We start from the raw sequence: 23,447 nt of genomic DNA on the forward strand, positions 1-23,447 counted from the left end.
GAAATTTGCAAATGAACATATAGACAAGCCTGATGCATTTTGGAAACAAGTTCTGTGGACCGATGAGGTTAAAATTGAACTTTTTGGCCAGAATGAGCAAAGGTACGTTTGGAGAAGAAGGGGCACAGAATTTAATGAAAAGAACCTCTGTCCAACTGTTAAGCATGGGGTTGGATCAATCATGCTTTGGGGTTGTGTTGCAGCCAGTGGCACAGGGATCATCTCACGAGTAGAAGGAAAAATGGATTCAATAAAATTTCAGCAAATTTTGGATGGTAACTTGATGCCATCTGTGAAAAAGCTGAAGTTAAAGAGAGAATGGCTTCTAGAAATGGATAATGATCCTAAACACACCTCAAAATCCACGGGGGATTACATCAAGAGGCGTAAACTGAAGGTTTTGCCATGGCCTTCACAATCTCCTGACCTCAACATAATTGAAAATCTATGGATAGACCTTAAAAGAGCAGTGCGTGACAGACAGCCCAGAAATCTCAAAGAACTGGAAGACTTTTGTAAGGAAGAATGGGCAAAGATACCTCAAACAAGAATTGAAAGACTCTTGGCTGGCTACAAAAAGCGTTTACAAGCTGTGATACTTGCCAAAGGGGGCAGTACAAGATATTAACTCTGCAGGGTGCCCAAACTTTTGTAGATGCTATTTTTTTGTTTTCTGTTATTTTGAAAGTGTAAATGATGGAAATAAAATCTAACTTTTGTTGACATATTATAAGAATGTCTAATCTGTAATTTGATGCCTTTTGGAGATTTTTCCATCTCTCCTTGACTTCTTTATGCACATTAATACAAATTTTTAGCTGGGGTGCCCAAACTTTCGATCCCCACTGTGTGTGTGTGTGTGTGTATGTATGTATGTATGTATGTATGTATATATATATATATATATATATATATATATATATATATATATATATATATATATATATATATATATATATATATATATATATATATTAGACTTTGTTAATTTTTTTCCCCTTTATTAACCTGAAACGCAAAGTTCTTCTATGACAGTCTAAACCAATACTAAATCAATTCACTATGTGATGCAGAAACCTAATAAATTAAACAATGAAAACTTACTTTGCCAGTCCAGATTTTTCTTTGCAGACACTGCAGCTCACAGTGGGAGGGTTTCAACAACAGGCAGTGCTGTTAACCACTTCCCGACCGGCCGTTGCATATAAACGGCCGGACGGTGGCACTGCAGGGTCGGGTGGCCATTTATAAACGGCCTCCCCGCACCCTGCTTGTGCGCGCTCCTTGGGAGCGATCCGGTGCCCGCTGTGTCCTCCGGACACAGTGAAACACCGATCGTCGGACGGGACCTCTGTACGAGGTCCCGATCATGTGATCACTGATTGGCCAATCAGTGATCACATGCAAAGTAGTAAGCAAGATGTCACTTGTGACATCATTGCTTACTACGTGTGAAATCTGTGAATGATCACAGAGGTCACATGGTACAAGGCTATTCACAACAGCCTTTTACCATGTGACAAGCTGTGACCAATCACAGCTCACTCAGTACTTCTCAATGAGAAGAAAGAGAGAAAGAGAAATGATTGCTTTTACATCCTATATGGGTGTAAAAGCAATCAGTGTAAAAAAAAAAAAAAATCTTCATCACCCCCCACAAGTAGTACAGTGTCACCATGGTGACACTGTACTGCTAGGGTGCCAGTATGTAAAAAAAAATTAAAATAAAAAATAATATAAAAAAATAAAATAAAAATGTAAAAAAAAATGTTTAAAAATTATACTTTTTGGTTATAAACTAATTTGGATTTTTTTTTTTACTAAAAAGATAACGGAATAAATTTTGGCTAAGATTTATGATGAAATATTATTTATTTGCAAAATTTTATAAAAAAAACACTTTTTTTCAAAATTTTTTGACATTTTCATTTACATAGCAAAAAAAATAAAAATCCCAGCGGTGAATAAATACCACCAAAATAAAGCTTTATCTGTCTCAAAAAAATGGTAAAAAATTCATTTGGGTACAGTGTTGCATGACTGCGCAATTGTCATTCAAAGTGTGATAGCGTTGAAAGCTGCAAATTGCCCTGGTCAGGAAGGGGGTAAAAGTGTCCGGTCTAGAAGTGGTTAATCCTGAAAACATTGGGCAGGACTAGGTGTGGCCAGCGCTTATTGACAAGGTGCAGGTTTGTAAATCAGCAGTGATGATACTGATTGTCATCCCCTGCAACATTTTTTCATCCTGTAATGCAAGCACGCACAATCTACATGAGTGGCAACTCTGCTCTGAACTTAGGAGCAGTGCAGCATTGTTTCCACAAAATAAAAGGATTGTGGATGAGGAGGATTGTGCTGGCAGACTCAACAAGTATTTGTGGGACTTTGCAGGGGAACTAGGAGAAAACTGTAAATGTAGATAAGCTTCAGCACATATACACTATATTGCCAAATATATTGGGACAACTGCCTTTACACGCACATGAACTTGAACTTTATTGGCACCCCAGTCTTTTTTGGCCCACCCTTTGCAGCTATAACAGCTTCAACTCTTCAGGGAAGGCTGTCCACAAGGTTTAGGAGCGTGTCTATGGGAATGTTTGACCATTCTTCCAGAAACGCATTTGTGAGGTCAGGCACTAATGTCAAACGAGAAGGTCTGGCACGCAGTCTCTTCTCTAATTCATCCCAAAGGTGTTCTGTTGGGTTGAGGTCAGGACTCTGTGCAGTCCAGTCATGTTCCTTCACCCCAAACTCGCTCATCCATGTCTTTACAGACCTTGCTTTGTGCACTGGTGTGCAGTCATTTTGGAACTGGAAGGGGCCATCCCCAAACTTTTTTTCACAAAGTTGGGAGCATGAAATTGTCCAAAATGTCTTGGTATGCTGACGCCTTAAGAGTTCCCTTCACTGGAACTAAGGGGCCAAGCCCAACCCCACACCTTAATCCCCCCTCCACTCAACTTTACACTTGGCAGTGCCGTCAGGTAGTACCATTCTCCTGGCAACCGCCAAACCAAGACACATCCATCGGATTGCCAGACAGAGAAGCCTGATTTATCACTCCATTGAACACGTCTCCACTGCTCTAGAGTCCAGTGGCAGCGTGCTTTACACCACTGCATCCGACGCTTTGCATTGCACTTGGTGATGTAAGTCCTGGATACAGCTGCTCGGCCATGGAAACCCATTCCATGAACCTCTCTATGCACTGTTGTGCTAATCTGAAAGTCACACGAAGTTTGGAGGTCTTTAGCTATTGACCCTACAGACAGTTGGTGTCTTTTGTGCACTGTGGCTGAGTTGCTGTTGTTTCCAGTTACTTCCACTTTGTTACAGTGCCACTAACAGTTGACCGTGGAATATTTAGTAGCAAGGAAATTTCACGGATGGACTTATTGCACAGGCGGCAACCTTATATGGTACCACGCTTGAATTCACTGAGCTCCTGAGAGTGACCCATTCTTTCACAAATGTTCGTAGACGCAGTCTGCATGCCTAGGTACTTGATTTCATACATCTGTGGCCATAGAGGTGATTGGAACACATGATTTGGAGGGGTGTTGCAATACTTTTAGCAATATAGTGTATTTTTTTTTAAAGGGGGCTGTGGTTCTGCTTTAACCCTGTTCAGTCCCAATTAACTCATTTTCTCGTTAGCCATTAGTTTTGAATTTCTAAGAGAGACTATGTCACACGCATTATTTGTTTCAAGTTTACTTGGTTTTGATATGGCTTGCACACATTAGAAGCACTTTTTTGCACAAGAAGTAATGTTTGCATAGACATTGCACAAAAATATGTTTATTCTGTTCATTGAGTTAGACTGTTTTTTTATTTCACATTTGACTTTTCTAATAAATATTTTGGTCCATGTGTAAATAGATTGAGGGATATATTGTTACAGTGTATATAGGGCTTGGACTCAAAAATGGAAACACTGCAGGATTTGCAGGTGTGAAAGTGTTGACCTGTTTTACATTGAAACCAGAAGCGATTTAACATTCTTTTGCTTCTGCTGTGCGATGAGACAACTAGCTTAACGGGTGCGAAGCCTCACTTTTGTCATTCACTGCGTGTTGCTAGTAATATGGGGTTGTGTTAGAGCTTGCTGAGCTTCAAAGAGGGCAAATTGTTGGTGCCCGCTTACCTGGTGCCTCTGTGACTAAAGTTGGCAATTTGTTTGCTGTGTTCCGAAGTACATAATTAAAGGTTATAACGGCATATACAGTTTTGTCTGATAAGCATAAGCGAGGTCGACTTGCTCAACTGACCGAAAGAAACAAAAGGACATTGCACAGGAATAGGAAAACCGCTGCGGAGCTCAAATCTCAGTCCCGCAAACACTGAGATTGAGCTCTGCAGTGAATTTTGCTTTAGTTTTTCTCTTATCAGCATCAGCTACATACAGTATACAGTGCTGTGTTCTTAAAGAAGGATGGACACTTCCTGGAACAAAATCGAGTCAGGCTGAGCAGCATTCAACTAAAGACTCATGTTTGACAGTACATAAGTATTAAACCCAATTACTATGTCATGAACATACCTCCTATATTAAACAAGAAAGACTTCCTTTATCCAACCCACCTCTTCCCATGAGACAACAGCTCACAATGTTAGTGTTTCAGCAACAGGGGCAAGTTGCCTCCAGCATTGCTCCTTTTTCTTCTTGCTGTTGGCCATCATTTTGTTAAAGCACAGAGCAGTCACTCTGTTATTGGAGAATCTTCTCCTCTTCTTGGTCTCAAAATGTATGTCACTTTCTGTAATATGTACATTTCCAGCCTTGATTGTATGTGTTGGCTCAGTTAGAGAGGAAGGGTGACAGACGTTTTACAGTGCTGAAGTTCATAGGCTGGATGAGGGAGAAAGGAGAGAGAATCAAAGAGATAAGACACTATCCTTATAGGTTTTTTTTGTTTTTTTTTTATAGTTCTGTTACCTCTCCTGCTTTTCTTTTCTCCCTCCCTAATCTGTGTTTCCTCAGCTCAGTCTGTGTCATTTGTGTTGCTTTCTTCTCCCTTCAGCAAAAGTAAATCATAAAGCTGCCAGCTGATCAGCCTCTAGTGGCTCTGATTTTAGGCATAGTGCCAAGAATAGAGTGCAACTGAGGATGCGGTTGTGCTAGTTACAAATTATTATTTTCACTATAATTATTGTCTAAGCTTTGGATTATTTTTCCAGACTTTATAGGAAGCCAGCATTTTTTTTTCTAATTGCTCATTTTCATATTTTGAAGGTCCACAGGTGTTTCAAATTTTTCAACATTACCAAAGGTTTCTATTCCACCTCTGTCAAATAATTATTACAACTTCAGCAGCAGAAAGTAAGAAATGTGTGTATATTAACCAAGTGCTATCCACTGAGTTGGTTTTTTGTCTCATTAACTTTGGACTTTGGCTGTTTTTTTGTGCTGGCATTCTTGCAAGTTTAGTTTTTTTGTTGTCAAATCCAGATTTACGTTTCATGCTAAATCCTTTTGTAGTAAGCATATATTTGTGTGCAAGCAATTCATTTCACACAAACTGCAAGTAACTCTTATTAACTCTTGCCGAAGTAGAAAGCGGTATGGATGGGGCATGATGATGGTAAATATTGATGCTGGCTCATCCTTCTTACTAATTTGCATGTTCTATGCTTACAATATAGTTTGCTTCACAAACTAAACAGTAAGTGTTTGCTGTCTGTTTCTCTTTATATATTATTTATCAACAATTGATACCTATGTTGTGCATGTATATAATTAGCTATTCAACTTTTAAGCTGACCATACACTGATTGAATTTTTCCCAGTTTCTGATAAACTGGCTGAATTTCGCTTTGAAGATGGCACTGCTGGCACCACCTCACACAACATGCTTCAATGGCGAAATTGAAGAAGCAAAACAGAAAATTGTCGGCCCAGCAGTGGCTGCATCCAAATCAGGTCGCTGTAGGGATATTCTGACAGACACTGGTGCTAGCTCGCAGGAAAGATTTGTCCATCTGCACGGTATAGCTTGGGTGGAGAAATCTGTTTAGTTTAAGCCTGCAGGCTGTACAAAACAATGCATATGTGTTTAGCTAGCCTTAGGTTTGTTAAAAAAAAAAAAGTGATTTTTTAAAAATGATTTACAGCTGCTGATGTGCAACAGTACTTGGAAAGACCCTGCAGCACATTGTATGTCTAAAACATAATGACTGATCGGCTTAAAGTGGAACACTACCTAGGGCTATTTGTAAAGGGGTGCTATTAAAAAAAAAACAAAAAAAAAAACCCATTGTGGAGTTCCATCTGTTCATTTGGAAGTTCCCCCACCACTCCTGGCATGGCTGTCTGAACTCTAATTTTTCAGGCAGTATTTTGTCATTACCTACTGAAGTGATGTTTTCTGCTTGGCTTCTTCAATTTTTTTTTTTTTTTCAGTGGAAGAATATCTGGTAGAACGTAGCTAACAGGGTTACCCACTAAGTGAATTTTGGGTGGTTAATCAGGAACTCGATGAAAACCTTTTATTTTTAATACCAAAAAACAGATTATAAAAAAAAAAAAAAAAAGATTAGTGAGTGTGCACAGGTTTTCCACTTCCATGAAACATTTAAAAGCACTAAAAAGCAACACTGAACAGGAAAGAGATGTCTGGTATGAAATGGGTGAATTAGGAAGTTAAAGTATATGTGAACCCTCTCCTGTCTAGTGTGGTCAGTTTTTACACAAAGGAAGCAATACAAAGAAAACAGGTTACCTTTTCATACAAGTACACGGTACAGCAGGCACATACCATAAAAATGAAATGTTGGGGTAACATATTCTTTAATATGAGATATATGACAGATGCTGTAAAGGAGAACCACTTTCTAAATTTGTAATCATGTATTTACATTTTATCGGGTTTCTATAATAAACTGTAACGTGGCCAGTGATTACATTGCCAGGGTAAGTTGGTGATACCAAGAAACAGCCACCCAATGGCGATCCACGTACACTCCTCCCACAACACCCTATTGTTCAAAGTGATCTGCAGCCTGAGAGTCTAATAGAAGAAGTTTGAATTGGAAGTTCAAACCTCAACTTTCCTGGGTATTAGGGCTACAAGAGCATTCTAGAGGCTGTTGTAAGATATGTTCCATTATATAAAGGTGTCTGTATTTAATTTGTGGTGACAGTTTGGGGCTGTAAAAAAATTAAGGGTTTATTAAAAGGGACTTTCATAAGAAATCTGTGGTGGCTACCATTGCAGCCCCTCTTCTGAAACTGCTAGTTCCCTGGTTTTAATACCTTGCGTAACAGACATGTTTACACTAGCAGAGAGCTGATTTTTTTATCTGCTTAAGGGCACAAAGAAGACAATGTTTTTCTATGTGCCGCATTCACACTTCCCCACAGCTGTCATCTGTGGTGCAGAAACCTGCAACACAGTGTCCCAAAACACAGCAGGAGAAATCTGACAGTTGGGGATGATCGTGGGGGGAGGGGGGTCAATTACAAAAACTAATCTCTCTGTATGGATGTATGTGCAGCACTGAAAGCTAATTATTTTCCTCGCCCGCCCGCCGCTTTCAGCTGCTTCATGGAGAGTCATACAGGGAGATCGGTTCTTGTAATTGCCCCCTCCTCCACACCAACCCAACTTTCAGATTTCCCCTCCTCTCTAGGCCCCCCCTATGTGCTGCCCTGGCACCCCCTCGTCTGCCCCCCCCTTCCACCAGTGCGTTTCCAGCTTCCCTCCTCTCTTTACTGACGGTTGCTGCATGGGCTCTATTTCGAATGGAAATAGATGTCTGAATGAACAGTCTAAGTGATCAACATCCATCTCTCACTATTTTTATTCATAACTGAAACATAGTAATTTGTCTTTTAATTCATCTGCAGTGCAGCTGAGGCTACAGAGAAAGGGACTGGGGAAAAGTCCCTTTCTGTATCTCAAATGTGAGACTTCAGGGGTCTTTTTTAAACCCCATATATTATACAGTGTGAATTAGCGGTTGGTTTGTGTGACTGGAGCCACCTATTACACTATGGGAACATAGCAGCTGTGTGAATCCAGCCATAGGTCCTAATTTGACAGGTGTGCCTGTTCCACACACCTGTCAGATTAGGACTTGTGCCTGTGTTCATATAGTTGATGTATCCCCATAGCTTAACCCCTTGATGCCGACGGCACACAAATATGCGGCCTCACAGAACTGGGCTTTTTTCCGTGGGGCCGCATAGTTGCGTACCTGTCTTTGTGCTGGGAGCGCGCTCCCAGCACAGAGACCGCGGTGTCACTGAGAGCCCCGGGTCCCGTTCTAACGATCGGGACCCGGGACTCCCGATTCCGGGTCACGTGATCGCTGTGATAGCCTATGATTGGCTATCACAGTGATCAGTCACTGTGCAGCCTGGCCCCCTTGTTTTTTCTCTCTCTATGAATGGAGAAGAGAGATACGTTATATCTCTCTAACTCCTGACATAGTGAGAGAAAAAAATGTTTGTAAGAAAAAAAGATAAATAAATATCAAAAAATAAAGACAAATACCTAGATCAAGGTTTGATCTAGTTCAGTGCCAGGGTTAGTGTTTGGGTCAAAGGTCAGGGTCAAATGTCAGGATTTAAAAAAAATTGATATCAGTGTCAGTTAGCGTTAATGTCAGTGTCAGTGTGTCTTAGGTAGAAAAAAAAAGACAAAAACAAAATGCGTACTATTGTTTCTGGGCTTCACTACGGGTACAAACAACAAATAACATACACATAAATGGTATCGCTGCGATCGTCAAGAGCTGGAGAATTTATTTTGGGTTGTTCTATGGAGGTAGGTTATGGTCGTAACAAGAAACACACAGCTAAATAAAAATAAATATTTTTTTTTTACTATTTTGGGACAGGTTTCCTTTGGTAATAAAAAAAATTAGGAGATATCTATTACCATTTACCACCAAATGAAAGCCCAATTTGTCCTGAAAAAACAAGGTATAATCCACCTGGATGTACAAAGTAGTTGTGATGATATGTACGGTTTTACTAACACATGTCAACGTTGCAGAATTGTGCTTAGGCATTTAGATTTGTTTTACCCTTAGACGTGAAGGAGTTAACATAGGTTCCTGCACACACCTCCAGCCACATAGAAGCCACATTGAAAAAAATAAATCTGGTTCACACTGTACAGGCCACAGCACCCATGTAAATGAGCCCCAAGCCTCATTCATATACATAGCTTTATTATTAACTCAATACAGTTTTATCCTTTAAGTTTAGAAGGAATTTGTTATGTATATAAGTTATGTTGTGTTTGTGTCCAGTATTAATGATTTTATTGTATATTTTTTGTGAATAGAAAATAATGACACAAGATAAAGAAAACTCAAAGTACAAAAAAGCAGCTAAACGCAATATGAGTTCAAAAAAAGTGCATTAAAAAATACAGGTAAATGCAAGTGCTTCCACAGGAGTTTTTGCCTGTATTTTTTTATTCGCACAAATGTGAACCAGCCCTTAGAAAACATGGAAGCCAAGACTTCAGCATGACAACCAGGAAACCAACATTCTTAAAGGTGAGGTTGTCAGTGGCAGCCCCTCTACCTTTCTCACAACAGAATCATATTAACAATACCAGATCTGTTCATAAATAACAGTTGGTACCACAATAAAACAATGTTATTTTATTCAGTTCTATCTGCTTCTTTAACTCCTTCCTGCCAGCCGCCTATATATAAGCAGCCTCTCAGCAGGTGGGCCTTAACGCCGAGACGCTGCGTAGATGTGCACCCAAAGAAAAACTGAATTGTGCTGAGAGTGATCTCTACTTGCGATTGGGCGCTTTCTGATCATGTGAGTGCCGTGACAGCCAATCACGATGGTCACATGATCACAAACCTTGCCCCGACATTTGAAACCCCTTAAAGGGCCAGGGTGCTAAGGGGTTAGAGACACATGCCTTACAGCTCAAGATAACGTCAATATGTTTTTTGAGCAGAAGCTCTTTGCATATGTCATCACATCTCTTTCTAGGACCACAAAATTAATGATAGAAATATAGAGACAGGGTTGTGGCTTCAGATTGGGCTTATTAACTTACTAGCACATTCTGTTCATCTGACAAATGAATGTCTTCTCTGAAACCAAGAAGTCATTTTAATCATTATGTATCTTGATATTTTTGCAAATTTTAAAATATTGTGAAAGAAAAAAATATATGCAGAAAAAGGAGTGTTCAGCCTGGGTTACTGGGCAAAGTTGAGTATTTCTGATTTATCATTAATAAACGGTTCTTTATTCATCATACTTCAGTAATAAGAATTTATACAAAAAGTAGACTTGTTTGCCACATATATAGGTATATTCTCTGCTTAACAGGATGATGCATGAAAAACAAGTTTTAGGAGGTTTGTCATAGTAGATTAAAAAACAAAAGAGGAAAAAAAAATCCTAAAAATGCTATGCTGGTATTATATCACATCTAAAGCATCCAACATTGTCTGCACTTTGATCTTAATCCTGAGGCTATAAGCATATCATTACTTTGGCATATCATTCATATGTGTGAAAGAACAGGGAGGAGCGGGAGGGAGGCTCGAGCCTTGTAGATTTTTTTTTTTTTTGTCAGGGCATGTTCTGCAAAATATTAATTCAGTCAGCATGCTTGAACTCCTTTCACAGAATGTAGAATCAAATCTTCAGTGGTATGTACTAGGATATAACCTACAGCTTGGGCCCCTTAGCTGTTACTAAGAGCACTTCGTTGCACCATGTTCTATATGGAGGGACCGGATTAAACCTGAACTCCAGGCAAATGGCTCAGTATACAGATGAAATACATACAAAGGAGTTGTTTTACCTGCCAGGGGATTTGTGTTCTTGTCCACCCAAGTCTTGAGATTTACACAGCTCTGCCATACAGCACATCTCTGTCTAACTAGATAGGAAAACTGTTTTTTTTTTTTTTTTCTCTGCTGCAGTTCAGTGTCATTTACAGGTCTTGTTCTCCTGTGCCCCCCACTCTGACTCAACATTAAGAGAAGCTGCAATTGGGCATAAAGCTGCATTACTACAGTCAAGGCCAAAAAATATTGGCACCCCTGCATTTCTGTCAGATAATGCACCACTTAACCCAGAAAATTGGTGCATTTACAAATATTTAGGCATTTCTCATATGTTTTTCTTTTGTTTGTATTGGTACGACACAAAAAAGTAGAGAAACAAAAAGCCAGTTCTGACACATTCCTTGCAAAGTCCAAAAATGGACTTGACAAAATTATTAGCACCCTCAATGTAATATTTGGTAGTACACCCCTTGGGAAAAAAAAAACTGAAATCAATTGCTTCCTGTAAGTATCAATGAGTTTCTTACACCTCTCTACTGGAATTTTGGACCACTCTCTTCTTTTGGCCAGCTTCTCCAGGTCTCTCAGATTGCAAGCATTCCTTTTCCCCACTGCTGTTTTGAGATCTCTCCACGTGTGCTATGGGATTGAGATCTGGACTCTCTGCTGGGCAGTTCAGTAATCACCAGCTCTTTGTCTGAAACCATTTCTGGGTTCTGACGGCAGCAAAACTTTCTGACGCTGGGCCCTATGTTGCACCCCAGAATTCTTTGGTAGTCTTCGGATTTCCTAATGCCATGCACACAGTCAAGACATACAGTGCCTGAAGCCGCAAAGTAACTCCAAAACATCAGTGAACCTCCACCATGTTTGACTGTAGGGACTGTATTCCTTTCTTTAAAGGCCTCATTGCTTTTTCTGAAAACGGTAGAATGATGGAGTTTACCAAAAAACTGTAATTTTGTTTAGTCTGTCCACAGCACATTCTCTCAAAAGGATTTTGGCTTCCTCAGGTAAGTTTTGGCAAACTCCAATCTGGCTTTTTTAGGTTTCTGTGTCAACAGCAGGGTCCTTCTGGGTCTCCTACCATAGCGCCCCTTTTCACTCAGATTGCAATGTATAGTGTAAGCTGACACAGTTGTACCCTGTGCCTGAAGGTCATCTTGAATTTATCTGGAAGTTGATTGAGGTTCTTCATCCACCATTCTGACAATTCTTAGTTGCAATCTTTGATCAAGTTTTTCCTCTTTCATCCATGTCCAGGGAGATTAGATACAGTGCCATGGGCTTTCAACTTCTTGACAATGTTGCACACAGTGGACACAGGAACATTAAGATCTCTGGAGATGGACTTGTAACCTTGAGATTGTCCATGCTTTTCCACAATTTTAGTTCTTAAATCCTCAGACAATTCTTTGCTGCTTTTTCTTTTCTCCATGCTCCATGTGGCACACTGTTTCATATTTGCCTTGAAGCAAACATTGCAATATGGGTACAGCCTTGAACAGCTGCGTTTCTACATTTAGGTGGGTGGTCGGGAGCAATAAAACCACAGCTCAACTACCTGCTTTTACGAGCCCCCCTCCCTGTGAATAAGCCCTAAATTATGCTTTCCTGGTAACCGTTTAATACCTGCTTCCCTGAATCTTTGCTTTCTAGATATATGCGTGTTTTAAGAGCTTTTTGGCAAATAGCATGCAAATGATCTATAAAGTGTTTCCACGGTTTATCCTAAATGAGCACATTTATGGATTATTCAATGGCCTCACTTGCTTTCAGTCTGAGAACATAGGATCACAGTGTCCTTATGAAAACACTGGAAATAGATTTTTCCTTTTATCAAAATGGACTTAATTAGCTGTAAGTGAAGGACTGAATTTGAATACTAAAGCTGGCCATACACTAATATAGTGGGTATAGAAAAGAATCACCCCTTTTAAAACAATCCCATTTTTTTTTTATTTGAAGCCTGAAATGAAGACAAAGTTTTTGTTTCATCTAGCACCAACATGTAAGAAAAAAATAACAAAAAAATCAAAAACCAGAATCACTGAGTTAGAAACCTTTTGCTTTATTTACAGCCTTTAGTCTGTTGGGATATGTCTCTAATAGCTTTGCACATCCAGACTTTGCAATATTTGCCCACTCTTCTTTGCAGATCTGCTCAGGTTCAGATAAATTTGATGGTAACCATTTGAGGACTGCAGTCTTCAAGCCATTCTACAGATTTTCAATGGGTTTTAAGTCCGGGCTCTGACTAGGCCATGGAATGACCTATATTGTGGTCATTTTTGCTGTGTGCTTTGGGTCATTGTCATGTTGGAAGGTAAACCTTCTTCCCATTGACAACTTTCTGGCAGAGGGCAGCAGATGTTCCTCAAGAATTTTATGGTATTTTGCCCCATCCATTTTTCCTTCCATCCTCACAAGTGCTCCAGTCCCTGCTGCAGAGAAACGCACCCATAACAGGATATTACAGTTGTGCTCAAAAGTTTGCATACCTTGGAAGAAATTATTAAATTTTGACATTGATATTGAAAATATGACTGATCATGCCAAAAAATTATCTTTTATTGAAGGATGATGATCATATGAAGCCATTTATTATCAAATAGTTGTTTGGCTCCTTTTTAAATCATAATGATAACAGAAATCACCCAAATGGCTATGATCAAAAGTTTACATACCCTGGAATGTTTGGCCTTGGTACAGACACACAAGGTGACACACACGGGTTAAAATGCCAATTAGAGGTTAATGTCCCACATCTGTGGCTTTTTAAATTGCAATTAGTGTCAGTGTATAAATAGTCAATGAGTTTGTTAGCTCTTACGTGGACACACTGACTAGGCTAGATACTGAGCCATGGGGATCAGAAAAGAACTGTCAAATGTCCTGTGTAACAAAGTAATACAGATGGAAAAGGACATAAAAAGAGGGATGTTGGGTGGAAGGTGTTACAGTGTAGGTCCAGCTTAATCCTGGTCAACTTGGAGCTCAAACAGCAAACATTCATTGCTTGTATTGGTTATTTTTTTTCTCTTTACAGGGTCATTTCCCCTACTTTAACATTAAGGCACATTTAAAGCCCCTACTGCTTCAACCTGCTTTTTGTTATGTGTTTTTGATGCTTCGATGCTGCTTTTTTGAGGTTTTGATGAAGTTTGGCAAATGCGCTGTTTTGATTTTCTTTTTGTTTGAAAGGGGCCCAGTAGAACCCCCACTAAGTAGTACTCCCTGGCAGCAGGTCCCCAGCTCATTAGTACCCCTGTTCAGCAGATCCCTAGTTCATTGGTACCCTCACTCAGCAAATCCCCTGCTCAGTAGTACCCCTAGCTCTATTGATGCCCCACTTAGTAGTACGCCCAGCTGTGCTGATCCCCTGCTCGGTAGCAACCCCCCAACTCTGATGATCCTCTAGTTTGCTGATTCTTCTCTGTCCAGGCACCACCAACCTCCCGCTATATTGCTCCCACACTGCGTAGCTCGTGTGACATTACTGGTTTCACCTGCTCCGGACCCCGGCTCTTCTGGTCATCTGCCTCTCAGTCCTCTCTCTCTGGTCCCCATACACCTTTCGCTATAGCATTCCCACATTGCGTACCACATGTGCCGTTTTCTAGTTGCTCCGTTTTGGACCCCGCTCATCTTCCTGCTGCTCCACACTGCACAGCAGATGTGACAACTGCTTCAAACACCTCCAGAATATATACACATGAACCAGAAGTAACTGCTGATGACAGTTTTCTGGTTTGCTTGTTGGATTTCAGCACACCCTGGGATATCTCATACCTGCAATACCTCCAAAACAAAGCAAAACTAACACTGAAAAAAGCCGCTCAGAAGCTGCCGGTGCTGTTGGCGAGCTTTGTCATAGACTTTTATGGAGGCTTTGCAGACCATTTAAAGCACCGAGAAAACGATATGGGGTATAACTTTTTGAAGCAAAGCAAACGCAACATGTAAACAAGTCTGTAAGCGTATGATTTCATTTAATGACAGGTGTTTTGATTGGCATTTAGAGCGCTTTAAAAAAGCAAATCCAATGCCACATTTTGAAGCAAGTGTAAACAAGCCCTAATGGCTCTTTTTATGACAAATAATATATGTTGTATGTTGTACAATAAGTCAGTAAACCAACGACCGCTGTTTTATTGTGTGTACCAGCTGTCAAACACTTAGAGGCAGCAGCAAAGGTGTGGAGGAAAATGTATTCATCCATGGAGCTGCTGAGATTGTTCTTTGCTTTAAATATTTGAAAATGCGCATCTCTGGTAACCCCACCTGGGGCATCAATATAGCCAGCAAAGTGTAGTTGGTCTATCAGCACCTTTACTTTGAGGAGACAAGTGTGCTGTCCTTGATCCTCATTTCATTTTATATGTGTGCGGTGAAGAGTGTCCCCACTTCTTGTAATACTGTTTGGTACAGTAATTGCTCTGCTGTGGATAAACAGGCACTGTTTCTCCCCCTCCCTTCAGGTCGAAGGCTATGCAGCACCAGCCTGGTGGAGCTAGAACCATCAGGCTGAAGAATGCTTTTTTCCTGATTCTTTGAGATTGACAAATTACCCTGAATTATTGCTGTTCTATATTATATATTTCTTTTCTCAGAATTTCTGCAATTTAAAATGATTCTAAGCATAAATTGTTTTTTTTCTTTTAAATAACAAACATGTCATAAGTACCTGCTCTGTTATAGTTTTGCACACAGCAGCCCTGATCCTCCTATTCTCAGGTCCTCCCGTCGGCGCTCCTGGCTACTCCCTCCCCCCCGCTGAGCTTGCTATATGGACATTCATGCGGGCTCGCTCCGGAGCCTCGCTGTCTGCGTCTGTTGCCACAGCCCTGCTCCCTTGTCTCTAGCTGTGATTGACAACAGCAGGAGCCAATGGCTCCCACTGCTGTGTTTGAGTCGGTGAGGAGGGAGAGAGCAAAGAAAGACGCTGCATTGCTGGATTGAGGTCAGGATCAGGTAAGTATAAGGGGGGCTGGGGGAGATGCATGCAGAAGAGAATGCATTAAAGTAAAAAAAAAAACTGACTTTTTAGAACTACTTCAAGGCTGATAATACTGCACTTTATGATTAGTAATAATTTCAATATTAGTTTATGTATTCATATTTCTGTATTTTTCTTTACATTTTTATTTGATTTTATCATTGGTAACCTGGACCTGAGTACCTTATTTTATTTCTCTCATGTATAACATGTTTTTGGAATGACAATAAAAAATATCCTTTTCCTTAGTACAGTGGTAATCAATCAGAAATCAACTTTTAGCTATTATTTTATTCTAAATTGTTGTAAACTAAATTGTACTTGATTGCAATACGTTTTCTCAGTACTATAGGTCATAAATGTTATAATATAGACTAGAATGTCAAGGTTTTAACTTTGATCCCATGCTTTGTATATGTGGTTTGTATATGCTGTCAGGAATAACTGGTTTTGTTGCCACTGTGATCATTTTCTGTTTTTTTTCCAGTGTTAAAAATTCAAACTATTGTCTGCCTTCATATGCTGCTTACAAAAACTATGATTACTCAGAGCCAGGAAGACATAATGAGCAACCGGGACTATGTGGCTTAAGTAACCTGGGAAACACTTGTTTTATGAATTCTGCCATTCAGGTAAAAACAGGAGTTTAATCTTTCATGATGTTCTTATATATACATGTGCATACAGTTACAATCTAGTGCTATACCAGTTTCACACTGCTTCATTACAGTGAAGGTTTGTAATTCTCATAATTACAATTCATACAAATGTGTAAGTTGTTTTCATGGACATACTGAGGTTTTCAGAATTTTTTTAATTGTATCCTTTTTTTTTTTTTTTTAGTGTTTGAGCAATACACCGCCACTAACTGAATACTTCCTTAATGATAAGTATCAAGAAGAACTGAACCTGGATAACCCTTTAGGAATGAGAGGAGAAATAGCCAAGTCCTATGCCGAGCTCATCAAACAAATGTGGTCAGGGAAATACAGCTATGTAACTCCAAGAGCATTTAAGGTTAGAAATGCTTTTATTTACTAAACTGCCTTTTATTTTGTAAACCTCTATCTGATCTTATCTTTGTGAATAGTATGCAATGCTTTTATACAGGGTGCTTTAAATCTGGAGATATCCAGATAAAAGGACATTGCAGAATTTGAAAAATGTCAAAGGCTGGAAATACAGTGGGGAAAATAATTATTTGATCCCCTGCAGATTCTGTAAGTTTGAAAAGAAATTAAGGGTCTATAATTTTTATCATAGGTGTATTTTAAATGATAGAGACAGAATATCAACCAAAAATCCAGAAAAAACACATGATACAAATGTTATAAATTGAGTTGCAGTTCAGTGAGCAAAATAAGTATTTGATCCCTAAGCAAAACATGACTTGGTACTTGGTGGCAAGCACAGAGGTAAGACTTTTCTTGTTAGTTGGTTATCAGGTTTGCACACATCTCAGGAGGGATTTTGATCCACTCTTCTTTACAGATCTTCTCTAAATCCTTATAGCAGAATTCCACTCAAAAGTGGAAGCTCCGCTTATTTGCCTCCTCCCCCCTCCACTGCTCTATTTGGCACCTTTTGGGGGAGGGGGGAGTGGGTACCTGGTTTTGACAGGTACCCACTCCCACTTCCGGCTCAGTTTGCTGCGGTGAAGTGTGCCGGAAGTCGGCCCCCTCTTCCCTCCTGAAGTCTCTTGGGAACTTTCACAGGTCCCAGGAGAATGCTAGACCAATTAGGAAGCGCAGCTCGACTCGCGCATGAGCAGTGGGCACCAGGCTGTGAAGCTGCAAGCTGTCATAGCCTGGTGCCCACAGTTGAGATGCCAGCACCGTGGAGGAAAGAAGGGCAGAAGGGACCGCGTGGGTGAGAACATCGCTGGACTCTGAGACGGGTAAGTGTGTGTTTTTGTAGCTGCTGACTTTTAATAAATACAAAAACGGCTGGAACTTCACTTTAAGTGTTCCTGGTTGTTTCTTGGGAGCTCAACGTTTCAGCTCCCTCTATAAATTTTATGTAGGATTAAGATCTGGTGATTGGCTAGGCCACTCCATTGGCTCGTCAATGCAGCAAAGTCGACCTGTACCTTTAGCAGAGAAAAAACCCCAAAGTATAATGTTTCCACCTCCATGCTTGACTGTAGGGTTATAATCAGCATTTTTTTCCTCCAAACACGGCGAGTCGAGTTAATGCCAAAGAGCTCAATTTTGGTCTCATCTGACCACAACACTTTCACCCAATCCTTCTCTGAATCATTTAGATGTCCATTGGCAAACTTCAGACTGGCCTGTACATGTGCCTTCTTGAGGAGTAGGATGTTGCGGGCGCTGCTGGATTTCAATCCATGGCGGTGTTTTGTGTTACCAATGGTTTGTTTGGTGACTGTAGTCCCAACTGCCTTGAGATCATTCACAAGCTCCACTTGTGTAGTTCTGGACGTTTCCCTCACTTTTCTCATGATCATCTCTACCCCAGGAGATGAAATCTTGCATAGAGCTCCAGACCGAGGGCGATTGATTATTTTTTATTTCTTCCATTTGCGAATAATCACTGCAGCAGTTGTCTCCTCACTAAGATTCTTGCTGATGGTCTTGTAGCTCATTCCAGCCTTGTGCAGGTCTACAGTCTTGTCCCTGATGTTCTTTGACAGCTCTTTGGTCTTGCCCATGGTAGTGAGGTTTGAATGGAAGAAAGAGATTCTGTAGACAGGTGTCTTTTATACACATAACGAGTTGTCGTTAGGAGCACCTTCTTAAGTTGACAGGACAAATCTGTGTGCACATGAGCACATAGCCAGTCTGTAGGAGCCAGAATTATTGTTGTTTGGTAGGGGGTCAAATACTTATTTTACTCACTGAACTTCAACTCTGTTTATAATATTTGTATCATGTGTCAGGATTTTTGGATGATACTCTGTCATTTAAAATACACCTGTGAAAAAAATTATAGACCCTTCATTTCTTTGTAAGTGGGCAAACTTACAAAATCTGCAGGGGATCACATAATTTTTCCCACTGTAGTAGGTTAACTGAGGATATGGAGAGGTGAGGCATCTTGTAAATGATTGAACCTTTCAAGAATGACTGCACTTTATTTTAAGCTGGCCATATGTAGGTCAGTTTTTTTTTTTCGGTTAACCAGTGGGTTGAATGAAAAAAAACAGACCCAATTCAGCACTTCAGCACTTAGCCTGCAATGCTGATCCAGTGGCTACATTCTGATGGGGCAGTTGCACAGAAGTTAGTAAATCGACTTCTGCTCAACCACCGGTACCGAGGACTGCCTGGACCTTGAAGAAGGGGACATACCCCGAAAGCTTGTCCTCAAAATTGTATGTTAGTGCAAATAAAAAAAGTATCACGTCAGTACTAAATTGTTTCTGTCGCAAGTGCACTAATACAGCTACAATCACCGCACTCAATATAGAAAATTCTGGATAGAAGATAACCTATAATCTGAGGCAGGAGGAGCAAAATACCACAAGAGAGGAGGGCAAAGTGTAGCCCCAATTTACACTAGAACGCAATGTGGGAAACCCACGATCCGTGTACGTTTCCTTCACCACTCTCAAACTGCATTGCCCTTGTGAAACTGCCACAGGTGTCAGTGCAATATTAACGACTTCCTGTCCCATAGTCAAAACAGGAAGTGAGAGGGAAGCCCTGGTTGTCATCTGAAATAGTGTCACCATTGTAACATTTCACCCTATTACTCTTTTGGGAACAACACACAATTTGGGATTTCATTTACTTTCAGTGATAATTGTAAACAGGACAAATAGAGAGGGTGACAGACTGCAATTAAAGAAAAAAAATCTGACAGGTGTTCTAATCCCTCTCCGCTCTATTCAAAACTAAAGAAAAGTTTATCAATTATACCTACAGTATTTGTTACAATGTGCACTACAAGCTTTGCAGTGAGTCAGAACCTTCCTCATTTCCAGATTGGAGGATATACAGTATCATCTAGCATTTGTATCCCTAGCCTGACTGTCCCTGGCTTACTTCCTTTTTTGATTCATTAAACTTCATTTCATGTTGTCCGAGCATCAAATTTTGGCATTTCCTATGGTGGTCTGCATCAAAAAGCAGTCTGCCTAGGAACACCCACTCCTTCAGACTGACATTCACCCATCAAGGGTTATACTTGCATAACTCCTCCCAAGAGCCAACCCACCACTAGGAACTGTTGAGTATAGTACTCTGGCAGGGTGCTGCGATGTTTTCAGGAGGCTGTGTACGGCATAATGCCAGTCCCTCCCATTTGCCTTGATCTGCCTGCATTGTATCCATCTGTACTATCTCAATGCATGTATGACTGCTAGCTGACACTGCTGTGCTATATGGTAAATGTCTGTGAGCAATATCCATCTGTACTATCTCCTATGTCATGTATGACTGCTAATTGACGCTGCTGTGCTATATGGTAATCTATACTGCTTTCAAAATCCACCTCTAACTGAAGCTGATTCATTACAGTTAATGTTTTTATTGGTAATTTTTGCTTCTTCCAAAATCTTTAGCTCTGTCCATATTACTGTGATGTTTATTTTGCTCTTATTTTCTAACCCAAATTTATGAGCTGATCCTAATCTTTACAACTCTGCCCTTCTGCTCTCTTGTTGTCTGTTGTAGTCCTCCTTTGGTGTGAAAAGTTTGCCCTGCTAGCCATGTGTCTCTCCTATGCATTCCTAATTGATTAATTGACAACTCAGTATAAATTTAGGCCTTCCTTAGGGGAGGCACAGCCAGGGGTAGCATTGGCAACTATTATCATGGATAAAGTATTAATCTTGGATCAAGTATTGAGCATTGCACTTCGGCTCTGCACTGCAGCAAAAGCACAAAGCGAAAAGCTGCAGCAGACAACTCCAAATACTAAACAGACTACAGGTGACCTGTTTTCCCATCCAGCTTTTTCATCTCTTACCCAGTCTGCTTCTACATCTCACCACTCTGTAACATGCACTCCCTACTCCTCCTTCTCACGGTTGTATCCTCTCTCTTCAAACTCTTTCTTGCACCCCTCTTCTCCACCCCACAGCTTATATATATAACCCACACTCCTGTCTTCACCTTATTACTACACTCTTCAACTCCTGCTAATTCTGAACCCACATACTAATAAAACCTCCAGGACACTGGGACCTGTCCCTCCATATAAATCATACTCCCATGTTACCTCTCTCACCCTTCTGCTTCTCCTAACATCTGGAGACATTTTCCCAGATGCTGGGCTGCCATATTTTTCTTTGACCTTTTGGAATGCCTGCTCTGTCTGTAATAAACTCACCTCTGTCCATGACTTTTTTATCACAAACTCCTTTAACCTACGTGCAATTATGGAAACCTGGCTTCACGAATCTGACTTTCCCTCGTCTGCCGCCCTCTCCCATGGTGGTCTGCTCTGGACTCACTCTCCCAGACTTCGTGAACAGAAAGCAGGTGGAGTTGGAATCCTCCTATCCCCTCAAAGCACTTTTCATGTCCTCCATTCACCTCCCTCTCTGTCCCTCTCCTCATTTGAAGTTCACTGTATTCATCTATTCGCTCAGGTTTCTTTAAGTATTGCTGTGATCTATCGGCCTCCTGGACCAGTATCAAGCTTCCTTGATGACTTCTCTGCCTGGCTACCTTACTTTCTCTCTTCTGACATTCCAACAATAATTTTTGGTGACTTCAATATCCCTGTTAATCTTAACACTCCTGCTACTTCTAAACTTCTGAGCCTAACAACTTCTCTTTACCTAAAACAATGGACACATGCTTCTACTCACTCTAATGGTAACTGCCTCGACCTTGTATTCTCCTACCTATGCACTCCTTGCAACCTCACCAACTTTCCTTTTCCTCTCTCTGATCACTCCCTTATTAGCTTTACTCTCTCCTCTTTGTCTTCCAACTACCGAACAGTTACCCAGAGAAACCTTTGCTGTCTTAACCCTTCTCTTCTTTTTTCTGCAACAGATTGCATCTATGACAAAATCTCAGCCCTGTCCTGCCTCAACCTAGCCACTTCTGTCTATAACAGTTCACCTGCACAATCAATATTTCCCTTGTTTAACCCAGCTACTATAGTGGAAGTTAGTAAACTTTTTTCTAAAGCCCACTTAACCACCTGTCCCCTGGACCCCATTCCCTCACAAACACAGTCACCTTCTGGCTCTGTGCATCACTGTCACAAGTTAGCTTGCAATTTCTTGTTTGTGTATTCTTACCTCCTTGCTGTAGTGCTGTTCCTGATTCCTTTCACATCTGTTCTCACCTATGGGCATCGTCTGCCATTCTCTGGGTTTTATTTTCTTCCCTTCCATCACTTCCTGGCCCGCTTCCTAGTTTGCTTGTCTATATAAGACATGCTCAGTCTAGCCCACTTTGCCTGAGCAACTTCTTAGTTCTCTGAGCTCCTGTCTGTTGCTACTCTTGTATCCTGTATCTGACTACCCGTGTACCGACACTGGCTTTGTCTACTGACTGTGCTTGATTTCCACCTTTCCTGACCTCAGCTTGTCTATCGGTTTCCCTGTTGTCTCCTGCCATTACACTCTGCTCACGTGAGTGGTCTCCGCATCAGCAGCTGGGCGTACCTGGGGGACGTGATCTGGTTCTAGCTTGCTGCAAGTCCTTCCCCACCATCAAGGGCTCTGGTGAAGAAGCAAGCTGGGGCTTAGACTCCGCGCCCTGGGGAACCCTGAGTTGGCGGTCTACAAGGGCTCACTACCACAGGTTCATGACACACTCTAACTCATGTCTTCAATCTCTTTCTTTCTGCTGGCATCTTCCCCAACTCTCTAAAACATGCGCTAGTCATCCTCATACTTAAAAAGGCCTCACTGGACCCCACCAATCCTAATCTCCTTACTCCCTTTTGCCTCCAAACTCCTTGAACGTCTAGTCTAAAACCAGCTGAGCTGCCACCTCGTTGAGAATAAACTTCTTGATTCCCTTCAGTCTGGGTTTTGCCCACAACACTCCACAGAAACTGCTGTCCTAAAACTCACAAACGACTTGCTAACCGCTAAAACCAATGGTCTCTATTCCGTACTCTTACTCTTGGACCTCTCCGCTGCCTTTGACACAGTTGACCACCCCCTCCTCCTCAAAAAGCTCTTATTTATTTGGCCTCCGTGACTGTACTCTCTGTTGGTTCGAATCTTACGTATCTCACCGCACCTTTAGTGTCAGTTACAACTCTACTTCCTCCTCTCCTACCCCTCTTACTGTCGGGGTCCCCCAAGGTTCTGTCCTTGGACCTCTCCTATTCTTGATCTACACTTCTTTCTTGGGTCAACTGATAGCTTCCCATGGTTTCCAATACCATTTCTATGCTGATGACACACAAATCTATCTCTCTACTCCTCAGCTCACCCCATCGGTTTCCTCACGTATCACCGATTTACTAACAGACACATCAGACTGGATGTCACACCACATCCTGGAACTCGGTCTAGCCAAAATTGAGCTCATAATATTTCCTCCCCCACATGCCTCTTCCCCTGATTTCTCGGTCAAGATCAATAGCACAACTATCAACCCATCCCCGCATGCCAGGATGCTAGGGGTAACCCTGGATTCTGAAATATCCTTTCAGGCCCACATCCAATCCCTGTCCAAATCATGCCACCTCAACCTTCGCAACATCTCCAGAATACACTCCTTTT

General features: G+C 41.0%; 1 protein-coding gene across 4 annotated transcripts in view; it reads left to right on the forward strand.

Moving 5' to 3' along the window:
• USP15 (ubiquitin specific peptidase 15) overlaps window positions 1-23,447 on the forward strand; it is a 129,752-nt gene that overhangs the window by 42,439 nt on the left and 63,866 nt on the right. For 2 of the 4 annotated variants that reach the window (XM_089674035.1, XM_089674036.1), the window contains exons 7-9: window positions 5,240-5,326; window positions 16,272-16,416; window positions 16,628-16,801. In XM_089674035.1, the coding sequence (XP_089530161.1) occupies window positions 5,240-5,326; window positions 16,272-16,416; window positions 16,628-16,801 (406 nt within the window). The remainder of the gene's footprint in view (window positions 1-5,239; window positions 5,327-16,271; window positions 16,417-16,627; window positions 16,802-23,447) is intronic. The other 2 variants (XM_089674037.1, XM_089674038.1) reach the window with 1 other exon arrangement.

This window comes from Staurois parvus, unplaced genomic scaffold, assembly GCF_062004578.1.
Source record: "Staurois parvus isolate SC_StPar_1 unplaced genomic scaffold, SC_StPar_1.0 ptg000147l, whole genome shotgun sequence".
NCBI lineage: Eukaryota > Metazoa > Chordata > Amphibia > Anura > Ranidae > Staurois > Staurois parvus.